The sequence below is a fragment of the Micrasema longulum genome, unplaced genomic scaffold (genome assembly GCF_059751315.1).
Source record: "Micrasema longulum isolate JH-2025_06_02 unplaced genomic scaffold, ASM5975131v1 h1tg000311l, whole genome shotgun sequence".
NCBI classification, from domain to species: Eukaryota; Metazoa; Arthropoda; class Insecta; order Trichoptera; family Brachycentridae; genus Micrasema; species Micrasema longulum.
This window is the reverse complement of record NW_028277515.1, coordinates 144,511-163,502: the sequence shown is the minus strand read 5'-3', so window position 1 is coordinate 163,502 and position 18,992 is coordinate 144,511. Positions and strand designations below refer to the sequence as shown.

At 32.4% G+C, this 18,992-nt stretch overlaps 1 protein-coding gene across 1 annotated transcript in view; it reads left to right on the top strand.

The window, feature by feature from the left end:
- Positions 1 to 2,826: 2,826 nt before the first annotated feature.
- The window catches only part of DCX-EMAP (Doublecortin-domain-containing echinoderm-microtubule-associated protein), a 108,116-nt gene continuing 91,950 nt past the window's right edge, over positions 2,827 to 18,992 (top strand). The window contains exons 1-3 of the mRNA XM_088224820.1: positions 2,827 to 2,855; positions 14,861 to 15,177; positions 17,465 to 17,642. Coding sequence (XP_088080946.1) covers positions 2,847 to 2,855; positions 14,861 to 15,177; positions 17,465 to 17,642 — 504 coding nt within the window. The 5' untranslated portion in view covers positions 2,827 to 2,846. The remainder of the gene's footprint in view (positions 2,856 to 14,860; positions 15,178 to 17,464; positions 17,643 to 18,992) is intronic.

Genomic DNA, 18,992 nt, shown 5'->3' with positions numbered 1-18,992 from the left:
TGACAACAGGAATAATTATGAAAATAAACTTTCCAGATAAGTCTAATAATTTTATTTTAGAGCAAACCTTTTTGATTAAAAACTCCAAAATCACGGAATTTTTATTAATCACAATTTATGCATTGTTTCAAATTAGTTGACAGCCCTACTTAAGCACTTTGCGGGTAAAAAAATTGTGCCCACTTAACCCACCCACTCCTGTTGGTGTGAGTCATATTGAATTTTGTTCTACAAGTCAACAGGAGCTTGTGACGTCATTCTGAAAACTTTTACGGCCCGTGCTCCTTTCGGAGAAACATGCCAGGCGTATTAATGATCTCACGGCGAACTTTCAAACGATCATTGTAGGATTGCACGACCAATAATGAAATTCCTGAAAATATGACTAGCGTTTCCGCCAAATATTTTTTCGTGAGTATTTTGAAGTATTATTATTCGAAGTGTTTTGAAATCATCTGTGGGCTTTGCACCCAGCATGAAAAATTATAGAGTTTGAAAATTTATGTAAATTTCGCTGGTTTTTGTTGATTTAAAGTTACGAGTAAATATCAATATGGAGAGCGATTTCAAATCAATAATGTTTTTTCTCATTCTAAAATACAACTTAGAATTTTGTTATTTATCCTAACAAACTTTTTTACTACGCGTGAAAAATCCAGTATTTCATAAACGGGATAGTTAAATTTCTATCTAAAACTAGAAGAGGAATCGGCTAAAAAAAATTACGGTGTGAATGTTAATGGATGCAGAAAACGAGGAGGATCAAGAATGACATGACATGACCAAATCTTACAAATACTAGATGGGCATGTCAAAAGTCGGAATAAAAAGCGTTAAATTATAAATATTTCAAATGAAACTATGTGCCTGCAATTAAACATATTTGAAGTATTATGAGGAGAATGAATTCTGCGCGCACCATGATTGGATAATGCCTGTTTTAGCTGCCACTTGTAAAGCAGGTCATACTCCTTGTACCATATTGTTGTGTGTTATTGGAGAAATAAAATTAAAATGTTTATTTGTTCGTGTTGCTAGATTTGGTGTTCAAACAGTAGTACGTAATCGAAGTATGGCACATTAAATTTTAAGGGAGTGATTACTTTTAACTTCATTAGTTTGAGTTATTCTAGTAAAATAACAATCTAATATTGTAAACACCGTTTGAAATAGTTTTTATTTAATCTAGTAGCTTTACTTGGTTTAATTTTTCTTGATTGATTTCTCGTTTAGTTAAATCGTTTCAAGCTTTACTGAAATACTAAATTATTCTAAACCTGTGACAAATTACGATGATTTTTGCTTTTTGTTTTGTAATGATTTTTGTTTCATAAAATTTAGGTATTAATTTAATTTTTAAAATATTTAATATTTTAATTATACCGATGTTCTTTACATACGTAACATGTTAAATTGAGGTATCTGGAATTTTTTTATTTTGTGTTATTTTATTAGATTTATAAATTTCAATTATTAAAATTAATAATAAAATTTTAAAAGGCTTTTTTTATTACGAAATGTTCAAATTATTCAAATGTCCCACATTTATTCCTGAAATGTTGAGCTTAAAACTCTTTACTCTAAATTATAAATTATTAGCATGAAGCTTAATGGTATTTTTCAGTTCTAAAGATTTCAACAATATTTTGAGTCTGTCCAAATTTTTGTACACAAGGACTGGATTCAACTCCCTGGGGAGCTGTTAACCTTAACATATTACAACACAGATAAAGAACCTTTTATAGAAGGCAATATAGAAGTCTAGGCATTTACAGGGCTTATGACCTGTCATTGGCTGGATTGAGTGGCCACTTTACACACTGTGTAACATTTACAATTCTGCCCATATTTGAACATCTATATTACTTCAATTCTTTCATCTGTTGATGTTTGTAAAGTTAAAGAGCTGAAACCTTTATTTATGCGAGTGAGATTGAAGAATTGAAGTAATATAGGAGTTCAAATATGGACAGAATGGTGAATGTTACACAGTGTGTAAAGTGGCCACTTAAACCAGCCAATGACAGGTCATAAGCCCTGTAGATGCCTAGGCTTCTTTATTGCCTTTTTAAAAATGTTCTTCATCTCTGTTGTAATATTTTTAAGATTTCAGATAAAATTAATCCGAACAAATGTTTACTAATGTATCCAAAAAAATTTATGGGAAAATAGGGCCGGATGAACCCTGAGGTTTTGCTCAATTTATGTGTCTAATTTGAGAATATTGATGAATTAGGTATGTGCACGTAGCTCGTCGTCGATTGATCTGTCAATAAATATTAGCAAGGCGGTTAATCTTAGGTGGGCATTTAAGTAGGTTGGGGGTGATTCGGCAGGAGCCCTAACTCACGGGGTGGCTGCCAGCTACCTCCACAGGCTCACAGGCTCGCCTGGCTAGTCACACAGTGCCCGCGAACCGTCACGGCCGCCAGTCGTCACGGGACTATACCCCAGAACGATCCTATCGACACAAAGTAAACAACCTACAAGGTCTCCCACAGTACCTACCCGGTGAAGTTCATACCAACAAATCATGGATCTTCTGTGGCCGGATTATCTTTATCTATAGCACTAGCCCATTATCTTTTGTTCTCAAATTTTGAAACAGTTTTAATTTTCGTTGGCGGGAAAGGCGCGCTTTGTTTTTCGCAAACGTCAAACGATTTTGACAAATGTAGCATTTACAATGTGGGATCGGCAGTGTCAAAACAATTTGAAATATGTTTCTAATAAATTCTAAAGATATATTTGAGAATTCGATATTGTGAATAAAAGACAAAACAGTGAATGAACATCCAAGTAATAATTTATAGTTGGAAAATTTTGGATATATCTTGTTAGAAAAAATGGCACTGGTAAGTCACATTTTGTTATTAACCATAAATATAAAAGGTTAATGTGTTTTTAAAATAGTATTTTCATTTTTGTTAATTTTTTTTTTTTTTTTTTTTCTTCCAATGTTTATTTTATAAGTTACGTTTCTGTAGTCTTAAAAATGATATTTTGAAGTAATTACATTTACGAATTTATTTTTTGATATTTATTTCTTTCCGCAATTGGATATCGCCGTTAAATAGTTAAAGTAGCCACTTAACAGAGCAGCTGGGCTGTTCATTAAATGCCGGGATTTAACTGAATAGCTATGCTGTTCGTTTAATGAATTAAGATAACTCATCGTTCAACGTTTTAGTTCGTTGAAAGCTAGACTTTTAAGTTTTGTGGGTTAAGTTTTATGTAAAAAAAGTTTCTTTTGCTTAACTTAAATAGTTCAATTAGGGATTGATTATTACGTTAAATTAAGGATAAATTTAAGTGAAAACACATTTTTTTTACTAACATAACCTAACCTATCCTAACCTAACTTGGCATAACAAAATAAATTTAAAAATAAAACACTAACTATTATTGTAACAAAGTTAAAGAGTGACGATCAACCCGTTCGTTAAATATTCATTCAACGAACGGCCTGGCCATTCGGTTGAGTGCCGGCTTTAAATGAACAGCCTAGCCACTCAGCGGGGTAGCTGATTTAACTATTTGGCGGCGACTTATTTATTTATTTATTTTATTCACAATATGTATCATTTATTGAGACACAAATCCCAACTCCATAAAACATAAGTCCTGTGTTGATTTGGGACGAATATATGCATTACACTTTAACAACATACATATCATAATATATATTATACAGAGCAAAAACATAATTAAAAAATACATGGCATATCAACATATAAGAGAATATTTAATGAAAAAACAAATGGGAGTACATGAAAAAATCAAATTGAAATAAACTTACTAGGTTATGTAGCCTTTTTTTTTGGTGATTTCGTGAGGGTTGGATTCATTCTGCCGTGTCGGCTACCGCCGCAGGAACCATTTTCAGGGAAAAGTATAATCTACTATGATCCACCTATATATACACTGAAGATGGCTCCTGCAATGGTAGCTGAAACATCGGAACTAATCCAACCTGTAGGTGATCTCGTGTACTTTAATATCTTTATTTATATACTTAAAATAATTTTTAAATCACAGAACACAATGTGTTGCCATATCATGGCGGTGAATTAATTTAGTATTGCACGTGCTAGGGACGATATTACTACGTATTCTGTTTTAATTTACATGTCCACTCTGTGGAAGCTACCTAAAATGATTAGCACGTTTCGCTACGATACATAGCATGGTCTGGGTTTGATTCCCAACAATATTGTCAGAAAATATTTATTTTAAACGTATTTCTCACAATAATATCTTACAGCTGATTAGAATCTTTCATCCAATTGACATTATATTCATGGCCGCATGTAAAAGACACAATAGAGTAAATTAGTAAAAATGTTTCATCGATCATTAATTTTGTTTCACCAAGACATAACTACTTTTATGTTTAATCTTGGGTTGCTGGCTCAAATATTTTTTTTTTTTCAAATCAATATTTTTTGTGCCTTACCTTCTCAAAATTTAAGCTCGGGACATCATATACTGTAGCAAAATCACTACACCACGAGGCAGACATTTAACAAAATTATCAATGAATTTTTCGGACCATAAGACGCACTGTTTCACTCTGAAAATTCAACCAAAAATTGGGGTGTGTCTTATGGTCCGATGCGTCTTATCGTCCAAGCATTTTTTCATTTCCAATATTGGGATGCGTTTTATGGCCTGATGCATCTAATCGTCCGCAAACGCGCGTTGACAATGTATTAGATAGATTAATGCAAGATGATCAGTCTTACGCTCCAAGTTCCAGTCCGCGAACTATAAAAGATTCCAATGTGAAACACTTGATGAAATTAACATTTCCTACCAACTATATCAGGAATCGAACACGAGACCTTTTGCATGGTAGGCAAACACGCTAAATACTTGACCGCGAAGCGGACAAAGCAGAACGAGGCATTGATTAATTATGGAAATCATAGTATTTTTAACAAAATCAAGGTACCTACAAAAAAACAATGAAAAAAGTAAGACCAATTACAGATTTCACATTAATTCATTACGAATACAGAAGGAGAGGGGAAAAAAATCAAAACTAAAAAAAGGAATTTCAAAATTAAATAAAAAGTAAATAAAGGAAGAAGAAATGATATAGTTCCAACTCTAACTTCCTCTCCTCTCTCTATGCTTCCATGAACATTTATATTTATTACAAAAAAAATCGAAACTAACAATAATTCTTAAAATACACAGGTAGTAGATGTATGAAAAAGTTAAGCGGGAGATAAATTTAAAATGTCTCTTACAGATCTGATAACACTATCGGATTTACAGTGTAATATGTCGATGTCACTAAAACTGTCATTATATGTAGTCTGTATTCTTTGAAGAGTGCTATTCTTCATAAAATTTGTCTGTGAGCTCGGAATGTCGAAAAGTACAGAATGAAGAGTTCTACGGTCAGGGACTCGATATGAAATGCTTCTAACAATTTCTGGGCTATCGATTAGGTTAGCAACCATTTTTTATAGAGAAAGCTCAAATCCAACATAATACCGCGAGTTGCGAAATTTTGAACTTTATGAAAATTAGAGTACCCAATTTTGTGATTGACACATTTGAATAGAGACAGAAATGGGAAAATTTAAGTCTAAGCTGGTTTGAGTGATTTATTTACATGGTGTGCAAAATTCACCAACCTGCCATCATTTGGACATTAGTATTTTATATTATTTTTTCCATCTGTTGAGATAAACACCATTAGGGGTAAGCACTAAAAATACTCTTACCTCGATGCACCATGCCTTCTTCGTAAGGGTATTTTTTTATGTGACTTGGAAATTAATTGAATTTCGGCCAACATCGATGGGGAATTTAATGTGGCTGAAAATATTCCATGGGTCTCGGTTCCGTCTATTAATATTTGTGTAATAATATGCATAGCATAATATTAACCCCCTGACTCCTCGCGGCTAGCCCCTCGCCGGGAGTGGCTATGTGGGTCACGGGGTTTATAACCCACTAATGTATGGCCAGTGGCGAGGAAAGGGTCGGTGGATTACCACTACACCCGCGCTGTTACCCACACTAACCCGTTAAACCCTCGGGGGCCTACTTCTGGCGAGGCATGTTCGCACGCGCGGGCTACTTTAAGAAAAATATTCTGAGACAATTGTTAACCCTTTGGAAAGGCGATATTTTTATACTTTCTTAAAGGACGTATCAGAGGTCCGATGTTCGAACTCCTCTCTACCCCAACTTGATTGCCATTTTCTCATAGTGAGTTACTTGGGTACGTGCTGCGCATGCTTCAGGAGAACCTAAACCCAAGTTGCCTCTCCTGCGGACTCTCGCCGTCTAGGAAGGCCGTTGATGACGATCTTTCGACTTTCTTCGGCGGAACTACAGGGCGCTGGATTGACGTGGGAGGAGGTGAAAGTTCTGGCTGGCGATAGGGTCTCCTGGAGGCTGGTGATGTGACGGATGTGGAAAAGAAGAAAAAAATTATTTACAACTCGTTGAAAATGGTCCCAAAAAATGTAAATATCAAAGTAAATCATCAGAACGCAAATATTTCTTTAAAAGGTTAGTCGAGCTAGCTTTCTCTCAAAGGATGATGAATTCTTATTATTTTTTAAATGGCTATAGCAATTTGTACAAATTTGCGTGTCAATATTTTCATACTCGTAAAAAAAATCCCTGCCCAAGCGGATGCGGAATACAGTATGTATGTGAAATAGAACCGGAATTCTTGACAAGTGATTTCGACTCCTCGGCTACTCAGGTAAAAATCCTTAAAAAGTAAATCGAGCTGAGAAAAATGTGCCTCCTAGGGTAGTGATTGACATGTTCGTCTACCATTCTTGAGGACCTGGTTTCGATTTCTGGGAGGATTAACACGAAAAATGTTTGTTTGCTGGGTGATTTTACACTGATATATTTCACTGTCTCTGGATTGGTACCTTAAGCGTAAGACTAATTACCTTGTCTTCGTGTAACCTATGCTCAAGATACACTGTAAATTTATTTATTCAAATGCAATAATTCAGTTGCATAGGGGTAAAGATATTTCAGCTATTTAGGAAAAGGCCTATGTTGAGCTGTAACTTTTTACATTCAAATTCAATTAATATGGTAAAATACTAAACTTGTTCATCAGGTATTTGAAATCAGGTTTTTTTAATATTATCATGACAAATAGAATCATAAAAAATACATAAATCTTTTATTATAAAAAAATATTGATACAAAAAAAAAAGTTAGCAAAAATTTTCAATTTAGAGAAAAATACAAACAAATTTTCATGTAATATAAAAACATATATAATTTATAATTTAAAGCAAAACCGAGTGTTAAAATATAATGAATATTTTTTTTTAACACAATTTTAAACTTTTATAATAATTAATAAAAACTTTTTAAATATCAATAGTTATACAGTTTTCAACATACAATAAATAACATTTAATAAACATAATTCCCAGATCCACAAATTCTTCTACCTTATTCATTAATCTCCGTTCACACTGATCTCACATTAAGTTATATTTTCACCCCTTTCAAAAACCATTACTTTCGTCATTCATTAGCAAATTGATTTTCTTGTATACATCGTAGACGTTTGTTACCGAGAGTTGCAGGTCTTTTTTGCTGCTAGCAAGAAGCACTGTATCGTCGGCATACAGAAGACAGTTAACAATTATATCACTCATTTTTGCTTCCATTCTGAAATCTTTCAGTTCTTTCATACAGATATCTATGTATGCGTTGAAAAACTATGGTGACATTACTCATCCCTATTTAAATCCTTAAGGAATGTTAAACTACTATGTGAATGACCCATTTACCATCATATTAATAATTTATAAAAAAGTTGTGTAATAACATTAATAATTTAAAACGAAATAGAAATATACAATAATATTGAAAAAAAACATATATATTTTTATTATAAATTTAATGTCTGTCGTATTATGTAAATGTCGTTTAATGTAAACACTTTTATTCGCCAAATTAAAATAACCGTGGCGGCCTCTGTGTTCTAATATATAAGACACTTGACTCACTCATGAATTGGCTCGTCTTGAAAGACCCATACAGTCAATTTTTGTTTAGTTTCGGGTTCATATGCATAGATCCGCAATTCGTCGCCTGTCACAATATTAAAGACGTCTTTTAAAGCCCTCGCGATCGAATTTATTGATCGAACATTTGTTTGCACCAATCGACACTAGCCTTTTTTTGAGCGATTGTCAAATTATGCGGTATCCAATGCGAACAAACCTTTTTGATGACCAAATGTTCATGCAATATTAAATGTATGCAAATGGAACTAAGGCTCAAGTATGCCCCAATCTCACGGTATGTCACATGACGATCTTGCAATATCAGTTCACGCAAAGCATCGATTTTTTCTGGCACAACGAACGATTTTGGACGACCTTCACAAAATTCGTCCTGTAACGAAGTGCGACCACGATTGAATTCAGAATTCAGGCCTCTGTGTTGTAATATATAAGACACTTGACTCACACATAAAAGGTTCCGGGTTCGATTCTCGTTGAGAACACAAACATATAAAATGTGATTGTTCTCAAGCTCGAGTATTCTGTTTTGTAATTTACCACTGATTGGAGTTCAGTGCTACGAGAAATTCGATATAAAAATGTATTCTTACACGTGGTAAACAATAGAGCATTTAATTGTATGGCAAATTATTTCGAAAATTCATGAAAAAATTAATAAAAAATATTTTTATAAAAACGAATTACGTCACGTCGTCGGAGTAATTTCAAAGCTTTCAAAAATCGTAGCGCTTTTAAAACAATACATAAAAAAAATATTTTTCGGCTTACAAAAAAAACTGAACTTCCTTATTGGGTCTCCTTGATCTTTGTATGGGTCAAAACAATCAGAAAGCATGATGCTGGATTCTGCAACGCCAAACATTTTGGCTAACCGAGAGGCGGACAAATTGGTATATTATAATTGTCATTTTTGATTTTACCACGAGTGTTAACGGGTTTAGAAGAGAATGAATTTAATCTAAAAGTCATTGTGAAGTCAATTACTTTTAAATTTCAGTATTAAAAGGAAAAAAGTAAGGGCGTTGATTATTCATTCGTCCATTCTTGGGATCGCAACTTTTTTACATTTCGCGATTCTTGCTTTACTGAAGTTGTAAATTTCAGCGCTCACACAAGAAATAGCGCGCATGCCTGAGATATGGTAGCAATGCAAACTATGAACGTGACGAAAGTTTCCTAAAAAATAGTAATTTATTGTGCACGTGTGCGTGATAATGTTTTATTTTTTTTGGCACAGCCTGTAAGCCAGGAAAATAAATAGCTTTTCCTCGTCTTCGGTACCCAAAGACCAATACATTCTACATGTTTCGTAACAATTAATTGTAGGTATTAATGCCAAATATATTTATTTCTCCGCCTGTTCTGTGGAAAGCAGGTACATACGTTGTATTAACATGCAAGGAAGTCCAAATCGATTCCCTGCTAAGTCAACATGAAAAATAACTTGCCATTTCGCAGAGCAAATGTTTAAACTAGGTTACCTTTAAGCGTATTTTTTGCTGGGTATAATGGCGTACTGGTGGGAGCTTTTGCTTACCATGCCTGAGGTCCCAGGTTCGATTCTGGCAAGGTCGATGTAAAATCTTTATTTTGTAGCTGTTTTTTTACGGCAATATTTTTACAGTACCTGGCTTGTCGTCTGAATCGCAAGACTAAATTTTCCATAACGAATGTTCGCAGTTACGCTGCGACTTTAGTACCAATCGAGTATATCTAAGCACCGCTGGGCGCAGATTAGGGTAGGGCATGATTTAAAAAAATAAAAATATTGACAAACCCTTACGGGTTACATACATTTAATGAAATATTTTTACTTTTGAAATTCACATTCTACTGTTAATGATAATATTTTTAACGTCTTTTGGAAATGTTGTCTGAGTCTTTTGCTTAGTTTTGCCTGGTAGTTTATTGTATAATTCAGTCCATGTTTTATTAGTCTCGACTGTCCTTGTCTTGTTTTAGAAGGTTGTTTGTGATATGTTTCTGATATTCTCGTATTGTGTCCATGTTTAGTACAATTTTTTTCAAGTTTTACTTCTTTGTCTACAATTACATCAGTGGCTAATTTATGAATAAGTTTTAAGGATTCTAGTTTAAAAAGTTCAGATACATTTAATTGCTTAGTTTGATTAAAAAGTTCTTTAGTTGCTGTTAGATAGGGTAGGTCATATACTAACTTCAATATATTATTTTGCTTCTTTGTAGTCTGTTTATGTCATTTTGATTTCCTGTTCCCCATAGTAGTTGCATATAACCTATTTTAGTTTTTACAAAGGCTTCGTACTTTAGATTTTTTCCGTTTTTGGAATAAAGTTTTTGATTTTAAAAAAATGACTCGATAATGACGTCATTTTGCTAATTAAATTGTTGATATGAATTGTCTACGTCAATTGTCTGTCTATTGTTAGTCCTAAGTATTTAACATGTTCAATTTCAGTTAATCGTCCATTATTTATGTAAATATCTACTTTAATATTAAATATTAATTATAATAAAATAAACAAAAGCGCTTTAAAATCGAAACGTAATTTCAGTACGTTATTATTTTATTGTATCAATGATGCAACTGGTCGGATCATGGTGCCGTAGTAACATTGTAAATGTTAACTGCGGATTCTAAGTTTTCCTCCCCACTCTACTTAAACTATGTAATTCTCATATTCTAATACCTATTTAATTCATTGAAGATGCCTACCAAACTTTTATAAATTTGGTAAATCATAAAAGCGCACAGATTTAGGTATCACCGTTTTGTACGTACAATTTACGGACAGTGTATACTTGCAATACCATACGTGGGTTGCTTCTTAAGATTTGAGATAGACAAGTAAAAACAAATATTTATAATCAAAAATGGCTTTATTGTTTTTCAAAATATTCTCTTTGAAGATCAATACACTTTTGCATGCATTTGAATCAATTTTCGAAACACTTTTTTCAGTCCGATTGAGGTACCCCCAAAACATGCGAGTTGAATGTATCAACTGCTTCTTCAGGCGTGCAAAAACGTTGACCTTGCAATTTATTTTTTATATGCGGGAATAAGAAAATATCATTGGGTACCAAATCAGGACTGTACGGTGGTTAACCCATTAATTCGATGTTTATAATGATGAAAAATTTACTTGTTTAAGCTGATGATGAGCTGATGTTTAGCATTAAAAATGACAAACTTTACGATGACAATAAAAGATTTGATATATTCACACTGGTGTTTTTATATCTCAAAACTGAAGTAGCAACCCTGTATTAAACTGACTCCGTGAACTCGGCAATAGTTATTTCCACGTATCGGATAATATTAAGTGCAGGTTATTGTTTCTATAGAACAAACCTTTAGAACTTTTTCAAAGATGGTGAATGGTAATTAAACCTTCAGTATAATCAATATATGAAACTGTAACTTTACTTTCTTATTATATTACTCCTTTAAAATACTTTATTATTTGGTTTGATTTTTACATTTATTTTTTAATTGTTTTAAACTTCTACTGAATATGTTATGTATATATTTTTTGTTTAACTTTATTTTTCAAATCTTGAGTATAAAGAAACTTATGTTTTAAAAACATAATTAAACCACATATGTTCAGATTAAAAGTTTTGTAAAAGGAAATTTTGCCATGTATGTTTATAAAATAAAATAAAATATTGGTTTCTTTTAAAAAAATGTATTTTGCAACCGGACTATTTTTAAACAATAATATCTTTTAAATATTTACGATGTAAACATGTGAAATTATATAGACGAATATCTTAAATTGTATATTTTTTCAATTACGTATCTTTGTTGAATTACCCAATAAAAGAAAATAAAATAAGAATCAAATATACTGACATTTAGGCATACTCAAAAGTTTGTCGCTTAAACCAACCGGTATAAGAAGTATAAAAATTAAAAAATTGTTTTCAGGCGTTGCCTAGTAAGTGAAATGGTTTAGCCGGCTGAATCTCACCCGCATGATAAAGGTTTCAGCTCTTTTACTTCACAAAAGTCAACAGACGGTAGAGTTAGGGAAATGTAGATTTTTAAACATACGCAAAATAGTGAATGTTACACAGTGTGTAAAGTGGCCACATAAACCAGCCAATGACATATCCATAACTCCGTATGTGCTAAGACGTCCACATTCCCTTTCCAAAAATGATTTCCATCTTAATTGCAACAAATTTAGATCTAAATAACTCCCTAGGGAGGAAATCCAGCATGTCTTTTAAGATTTGGAGATACTCAAAATATTGTTTTTTAAACTTAAGTCATTTTTTTAGTTGGATTCTGACTCATGTTTTATGTGGTTGGAACATTTACTAAATAAAAACAAACAAAAATAATGAAAACTTTACATGTTTTAAATTTAAAATTTACATTTAAAAATAATTTCTACTTGATTATGAATTTTCTTTTCTTGGCAATATTTTTTTGATGAATAGTTTGAATTCATTTTGTGATGTGATATTTTTTTATCTCCATTTGTTGAAGTAGGTATTACTTAAAATTATTTGCGTATTAATACTTTTACTTGCATTAAAAAAACACACCCATGCTTAAATATTATTAAAAATTACTTTGTATGCCTGAGTCACACACGGAAGGTTCCGGGTTCAATTCCTAGTAAGAACATAAAAAAATAAATATATATTTTTTCAAGACTGGTGTTCTGTGCTGTAATTACCACTTGCTGTGGTGCAAATAAAACAATAAATATATACATATATATATATTTTTATATATGATTTTTTCTTTTAGTTTTTTTCTAACATATACCTATATTATATTTACACTCCTTTTACTTATTTACACTTTTGAGAACTTTTGTTTGCCAGACTTTACGATTTTTTGTTTTTAAATATTAATTTAAAAAACAGGAATTTGATACGATTTCAATGTTGTTGAGAGAAAAATGACAAAATCTATCATGAGTTTTAAAATCTGATAGTTTCTTTAAAAACGTTAATATTTACGTTCTAACAGTAACGAAGATGATTATTTCATGACTGGGGCAAAATTAATAACATCGAATTAAATATCAACAAATGCAAAATATTTTTTTACAGCCGAACTGAAATAAATATTGCCTTCGATTATAAACTTAATAACCAAATTCCCTCGATTGTCAATTCAATCGAAGTGATTCCAGACAACATCCAACATTTTCTCGAACACATTGACTATATTTAAAAAAAAACTATTATATGAAAAAAATTATGTTTCTTCATAAAAAAAAATATTTTTACATTATAAATTTAAGTTGTTTTCATTCACTCATATCAAACACACACTCACCCTGTTCATAAACCCATCCTCACATCCATATACTCTCAAACACATATTCACATACCTACCAAAACCACACTCCACTCACTTACACACGCATCCTCACACAAAAAAACTCGCACACATGCACTTCTATGAATTAATATCTAACTGAACTGGATTTATTTAATTGTATTTATGTGGAAAACTGATTTGGCTTTATTTTATGTTTTTTTTTAAAATGTTGTGTATATTTTTTTGTATTGCTGTTGTTTTTCACATAAACAAAAAAAATAAACAAAGCTGTTAAACTCCCTGGCTTCATTAATAAAGCTCCGATCCGATTTTGATAATATACATATTTACCTTAAAAACACTTAACTGCTCTTTGGTTCGTACTATTCTCGAATACGCTTCTGTAATATAATATCCTTAACATGGTAATCATATGAATCGTTTCGAATTAGTTCACCATAAGTTTATAGGAAAAATTGCTTACAAACTGGGAATCACAAGAGACAGCTATACTAACATACAACTTTTCCTTAATCTGTTGAGTCTTTCAAAACGTCGATTTGATGCAGATTTAATTTGCATCTTTAAAATCCCAACTATTCTCCAACAAATACCTCTTAATGTTCCTTCATGTAGACTCGGAAAATCAGGATCTACATAATTTTGATTGTAAATGAAATAACTTTACTAATAAACTAAAAAAACATGAATAGTACTCAATAAATTCCTTATACACGGTTTTTCAGGGTCAGACTGCGAAACTTCAGAGAAGCATTCCTCATGGTAAGCTTTAAAAAAAATCCTCTGGAAATTTTTCCAAAAAGTCTTTAAAAAAAAAAAAAAAATTGCAATCTCAAAATGTAGTAAACCCTTCATTTCTCGGACAAGCAGTCCCTCCACAAACCCCTACCCCTCTCCTACCCAGTCGCTTCCCATGTCCGCATCTGGTGCGTATCGCTTCGTTGGTCAAATAAGTTTTTATCGCATTTTTTGTCAGGGTTTTGTGGAAGGGATACTAGTCCGAGAAATTAAAGATTTACTCTATTTTGAGATAATTTTTTTTTTAAAAATGACTTCGGAAAAAAATTATGAGGATTTTTTTAATGCTTACCATGAGGAATTTTCCTCTGAAGTTTCGTGGTCTGGCCCTAAAAAACCGTGTTTATATAATCAACCCGGATACCTAAATGTTTGTCCAATATACATGTACGTCTTTGTTTTTCTTTTTATTGTTGTAATTCTAGTTTTATGTTACTGAATTTATGTTTAGAATGGACTTTGTCCGTAAATCTATTCAAATAAAATATCTAATGTGCCCTTAATTTATCATCAGTTGATTGTTGATCTTCTGTACACTTTTACGATTGATTCGATGTTTAAAATAGTAGAATTGGAGCGCCATCTGCACGCTAACTTGTTCGGCTTGTGGTAAGTAGGTGATCTACTCAGCGCCGTGAAAGGTTCACTCGACTTATTTTCCCTAACTAGCGCCATCTGTTGAAGTTTTCCCGCAACGATTGTGTGCGCGAGGTTCTCACGCCGGCCGCTGTTTCAGGTGGCGTCTCGCGTCCCGTCGCGCCTGGGCGAGGAGAGCCCCTCGCCGGCGGAGGGCAGCGGGGCGGCGGGCGGCGAGGGCGGGCCGCCGTCCCCCAGTGCTGGGCGCGCGGAGCCCAGTCCGCCCGACACGGAGGAGGAGGACGAGCCCCCGGGCTGGCGGCCGTCGCGGCCCGCCAGCCCTGCGCCCCCGCCGCCGCCCGCGGCGCCGCAGCCCGCCGAGCCCAGCAGCCGGTATGCCAACCTGTCCTTCTGGCGAGCGAGGAAAGTCACCTTCTATAAAAATGGCGACCCTTTCTTCCCCGGCGTTGAATTCAGGTTACTATTTTTTTACCGATCTTAAATGATATAAAAGGATGGTTACATAATATTAAAATAAAAAATATACCACCCTACTTATTTTTTCTTTTAAAAACATTTACATTTAAATCTTAAATAACGTTTGCTTATGTATATATTTTTTTTACATAAATCATTCTAATTCGCTTGCTTACAGAAGCGAAAATTGTATGTTTGCGTGGTTTGTCGACATGCACTAACACACTAACATAGACTTGTTAAACATTCGAACACACTGTACATACAAAACCTGTGTGACATTTTCTGTTACAATTTTATAAAAACTTTTCAGGAATATGAGAATATTCATAATGCATTCGAAATAAATATGTGATTAAAACGTGCAACAATACTCAGATATTTTACTGTGTTTTCATAGAGAAAAAACATAAACTGTTTTGTATTATTATAACATACATTTTTCATTTGGAAGGGGTTTAATGAAAAAAAAATACACACACGTGGCCTGATTATGCAATCAAACTAAATTGATACATTTTGTCAGTAAATTAAATTAGGATTAATGAAGATTTTAACGATACAAGTTAAAGTACGGCATAATATGTAACTGAAATGTTTTATTGTACGAAGATGGAATTTTGTCTAAGACATTTTATTGTGTTTTCTTAGCAAACACCAATTACATTAAAATAGCAATTACCTTTGGGTTTTCATAATGTTGTTAGTAGCAGTAGGTGGGTAGGTTAGTAATTATTGTCTTAATAATCATTGACACAATAACTTATCATTATCCGCCCATTTGACGCCTTTATTTGTGTGGTTTAGCGTTACGACCAATGGGATAGATTGTCAATACCTGAAACATTGATAAACGTTTCCTATTCGTTATTTTATCAAACGATCAAAAGGAAATTTATCGACAGCCACTTGTTGATTCAAAAATGAAACTCAGTCAATATCCAATATGGGTCTTTCCATATCAAACTTTTTATTTATTAATGCGTATGATATAAATAATAACAATTGATTATTCTTCATTTTTATGGTTCCATGTTAATTTTTAATATAATAATCTGTTTTTTTTAATGAAACGTGTTGAAAATATTTGTACACGCTTATTAGTCATCACAATTATTTCGTCGGGTTTCTGGCGTAAGTTGGTAACATTTTACTAGTTGTGATATATTGTACTTTTAAAGTTAAAAGCCCATCCCAAATCAACAATTCAAATGAGACTACGAGCTGAATAATATAAAATATTGATTTGAGTATTGAACAAATATGAAATATGTTTAATTACTCTATAAATAAAGAATAATGTGGAAAATGACATTAAAGCAATCGGCCTGACGAACTGGAAAAGAGACGCAGGGTGCAGGGATGAATGAAGACAGATTCTGGAGGAGGCCAGGGCCCACAACGGGGTGTAGCGCCACTGATAAAAAATAAAAAATTGAAAAAATATGAAATATTTAAATTACTTTTTAAATAAAGAATATTTGATGTCATTGAAGACATCTTCTTTTTCGAAAATTTGTAGTTACCAACTTGTGCCAGAAACCCGACGATTTGTGCTCTAATCAACATAATAAATGCAAGATGGTCATGCAAATAATGAGGAAGTACAGCACTACGGGAAACTGACTATATAAAATGTTTTCTTGCACGCGGCAAAATTAAGAGCATTTAATTGTGTAGCGAAGTTTTTCGAAAATGTATAAAAAAAATAATAAAAATGATTTGAACAAAAACATACTACGCAACAAAAACTAACGAATAAACCAGTGATAGAGTGTTGTAATAGATTTCCATTTACGAGAAGCTAACTCGTCAATAGGCAGAGCTCAACGAAGACAATTTGTGACGTCACAGGTGGGGTAATTTTAAATGACAGAACTTTAAAAAAACGGAGTGCTGATAATATACAATACGAAAATAAATATTCTCAAAAAATTGTCTTAGTTTTATAGTCTATAAACAAATAAAAAAATGGAAAATTACTGAACTTCCTCATTGACATCGAAGAAAACAAGGCCTAGTTTTTCCGTAATTTTTATTATTATAACATTTTATTATGTACTTTATTAGTTTTGATCTCAATAACATTTTCGTTCAAATTATATTATATGATACATTAAATTAGCGTAGTACAAAATACATTTACAAAGTAGGTTTTTTAATAAATAATATTATAAACTTTTTCAAACAATTTTCATGATTGATAATATATATTTATTCAAAGATTTCACCAGTGGAGCAGAGATATATGTACATACATTATCATTGTTTTGATTATTATTTTTAGATTCCGCCCTGGGCGAGATCTCAGTACGATGGGGGCTCTCTTGGACCGCCTGTCAGCTCGCATGGAGTTGCCCCGTGGGGCCCGATATGTCTTCTCTCTCGATGGTGACCGCAAGATAAGGCTCGAGGAGCTGGAAGATGGAGCCTCCTACGTAGTCTCATCATACAAGGCCTTTAAGGTAAGAATAATTCATAATAAAATTCTAACACATCACGTCACAACTACACATTAAACCAAAAAAATTAAATACATATTTACGAGATATACATTTCACGTCTGTTTTCTAGTCCGACCTATGTCCACGATTATTATCTAGGCTTATTGGTCGGCTGCTAACTCCTGTGCATCATCCTGCGTCATAAACTGCCGTATAAACATACAGTTATGAACTGCCACCGATCTGTTTACTGTTACAAATAAATGTCCATTGAAATGTAATTATTGTCAAAAATTGCACTTCATGTACTTTGATATTCTTACTAGGACAATTTTAAAGTAAGAATATCAATAAACATGCGTTCACTTGAACATTTTACTAAACATTATACCCACTCAAAATTATAATGTAAGTTCTACAAGAATTTTTTTTTCTTCTTTTTTTTTGGCATTGTATTTAATTATATATAGAAAACTATAATTGGCCTATCATTTTAGTTTATTTATAAATATTATTTTTTTGTTGTTACAATGGCTGTTGTTTTTTTAAAATAAATAATATATTTTCTGCGATCGTTTAAATAAAAAACATTTTAAATAACAGTAGTTGATTGATCGATTTTGAATGTTAAGGTGAATTCTTTTCTAAAAACTTTACTCTGGTACGGAAAGAAACAAGCTTTTCGTAAATTATTTATTTTAGGATAAAATCCATTATTTTATTATAAAAAATCAGTATAGTTTACATAACTATTGAAATGCAAACTTAAAGTAATAATAACCAAAGGACTTTGTTTTCGACCGACTGGTTTCAAGGCTTCAAGATTTCAAGTTTCTTTATCATGGTATAATTTATTGGTGAATCTCGTCCTAATTTATTTAAACAGTGTCTACTAAATATTAAATCTAAACATATGGCGTTAGTATGGAGCATTAGTAAATTATACCTAGAAGAAGAAGCTTGTGAAGCCTTAAAACCGGCCGGTAGAAAAAATTAAAAATAAGCGGTTAAAAACTTAATTAATTAATAATATTTTGATAATGAATTATCACAAAGTTAGTGCTTACAATTTTTTTCATCTTAAACTTAAACGTTAGAAAATAAATACATTATCCAATGTGATTTACGTAAATGATTTTTTGTGAGATAACAATAATATAAACTATCAGCAATAAAAAACTTTTTAAGGTACCCTGATGTGTGAAAATATAAATATTTTTTTTTATTAAAATATTATTCGCCTGATTTTTGATGGAATAACTCTCGATTTACAAATATTTTGTTGTATTTCTGCCTTGTCTGAAATATTCTAATTTTTCATTTTTGTTTTACTATTTTACGTATACACACGATAGATGGCGAATGAACCAA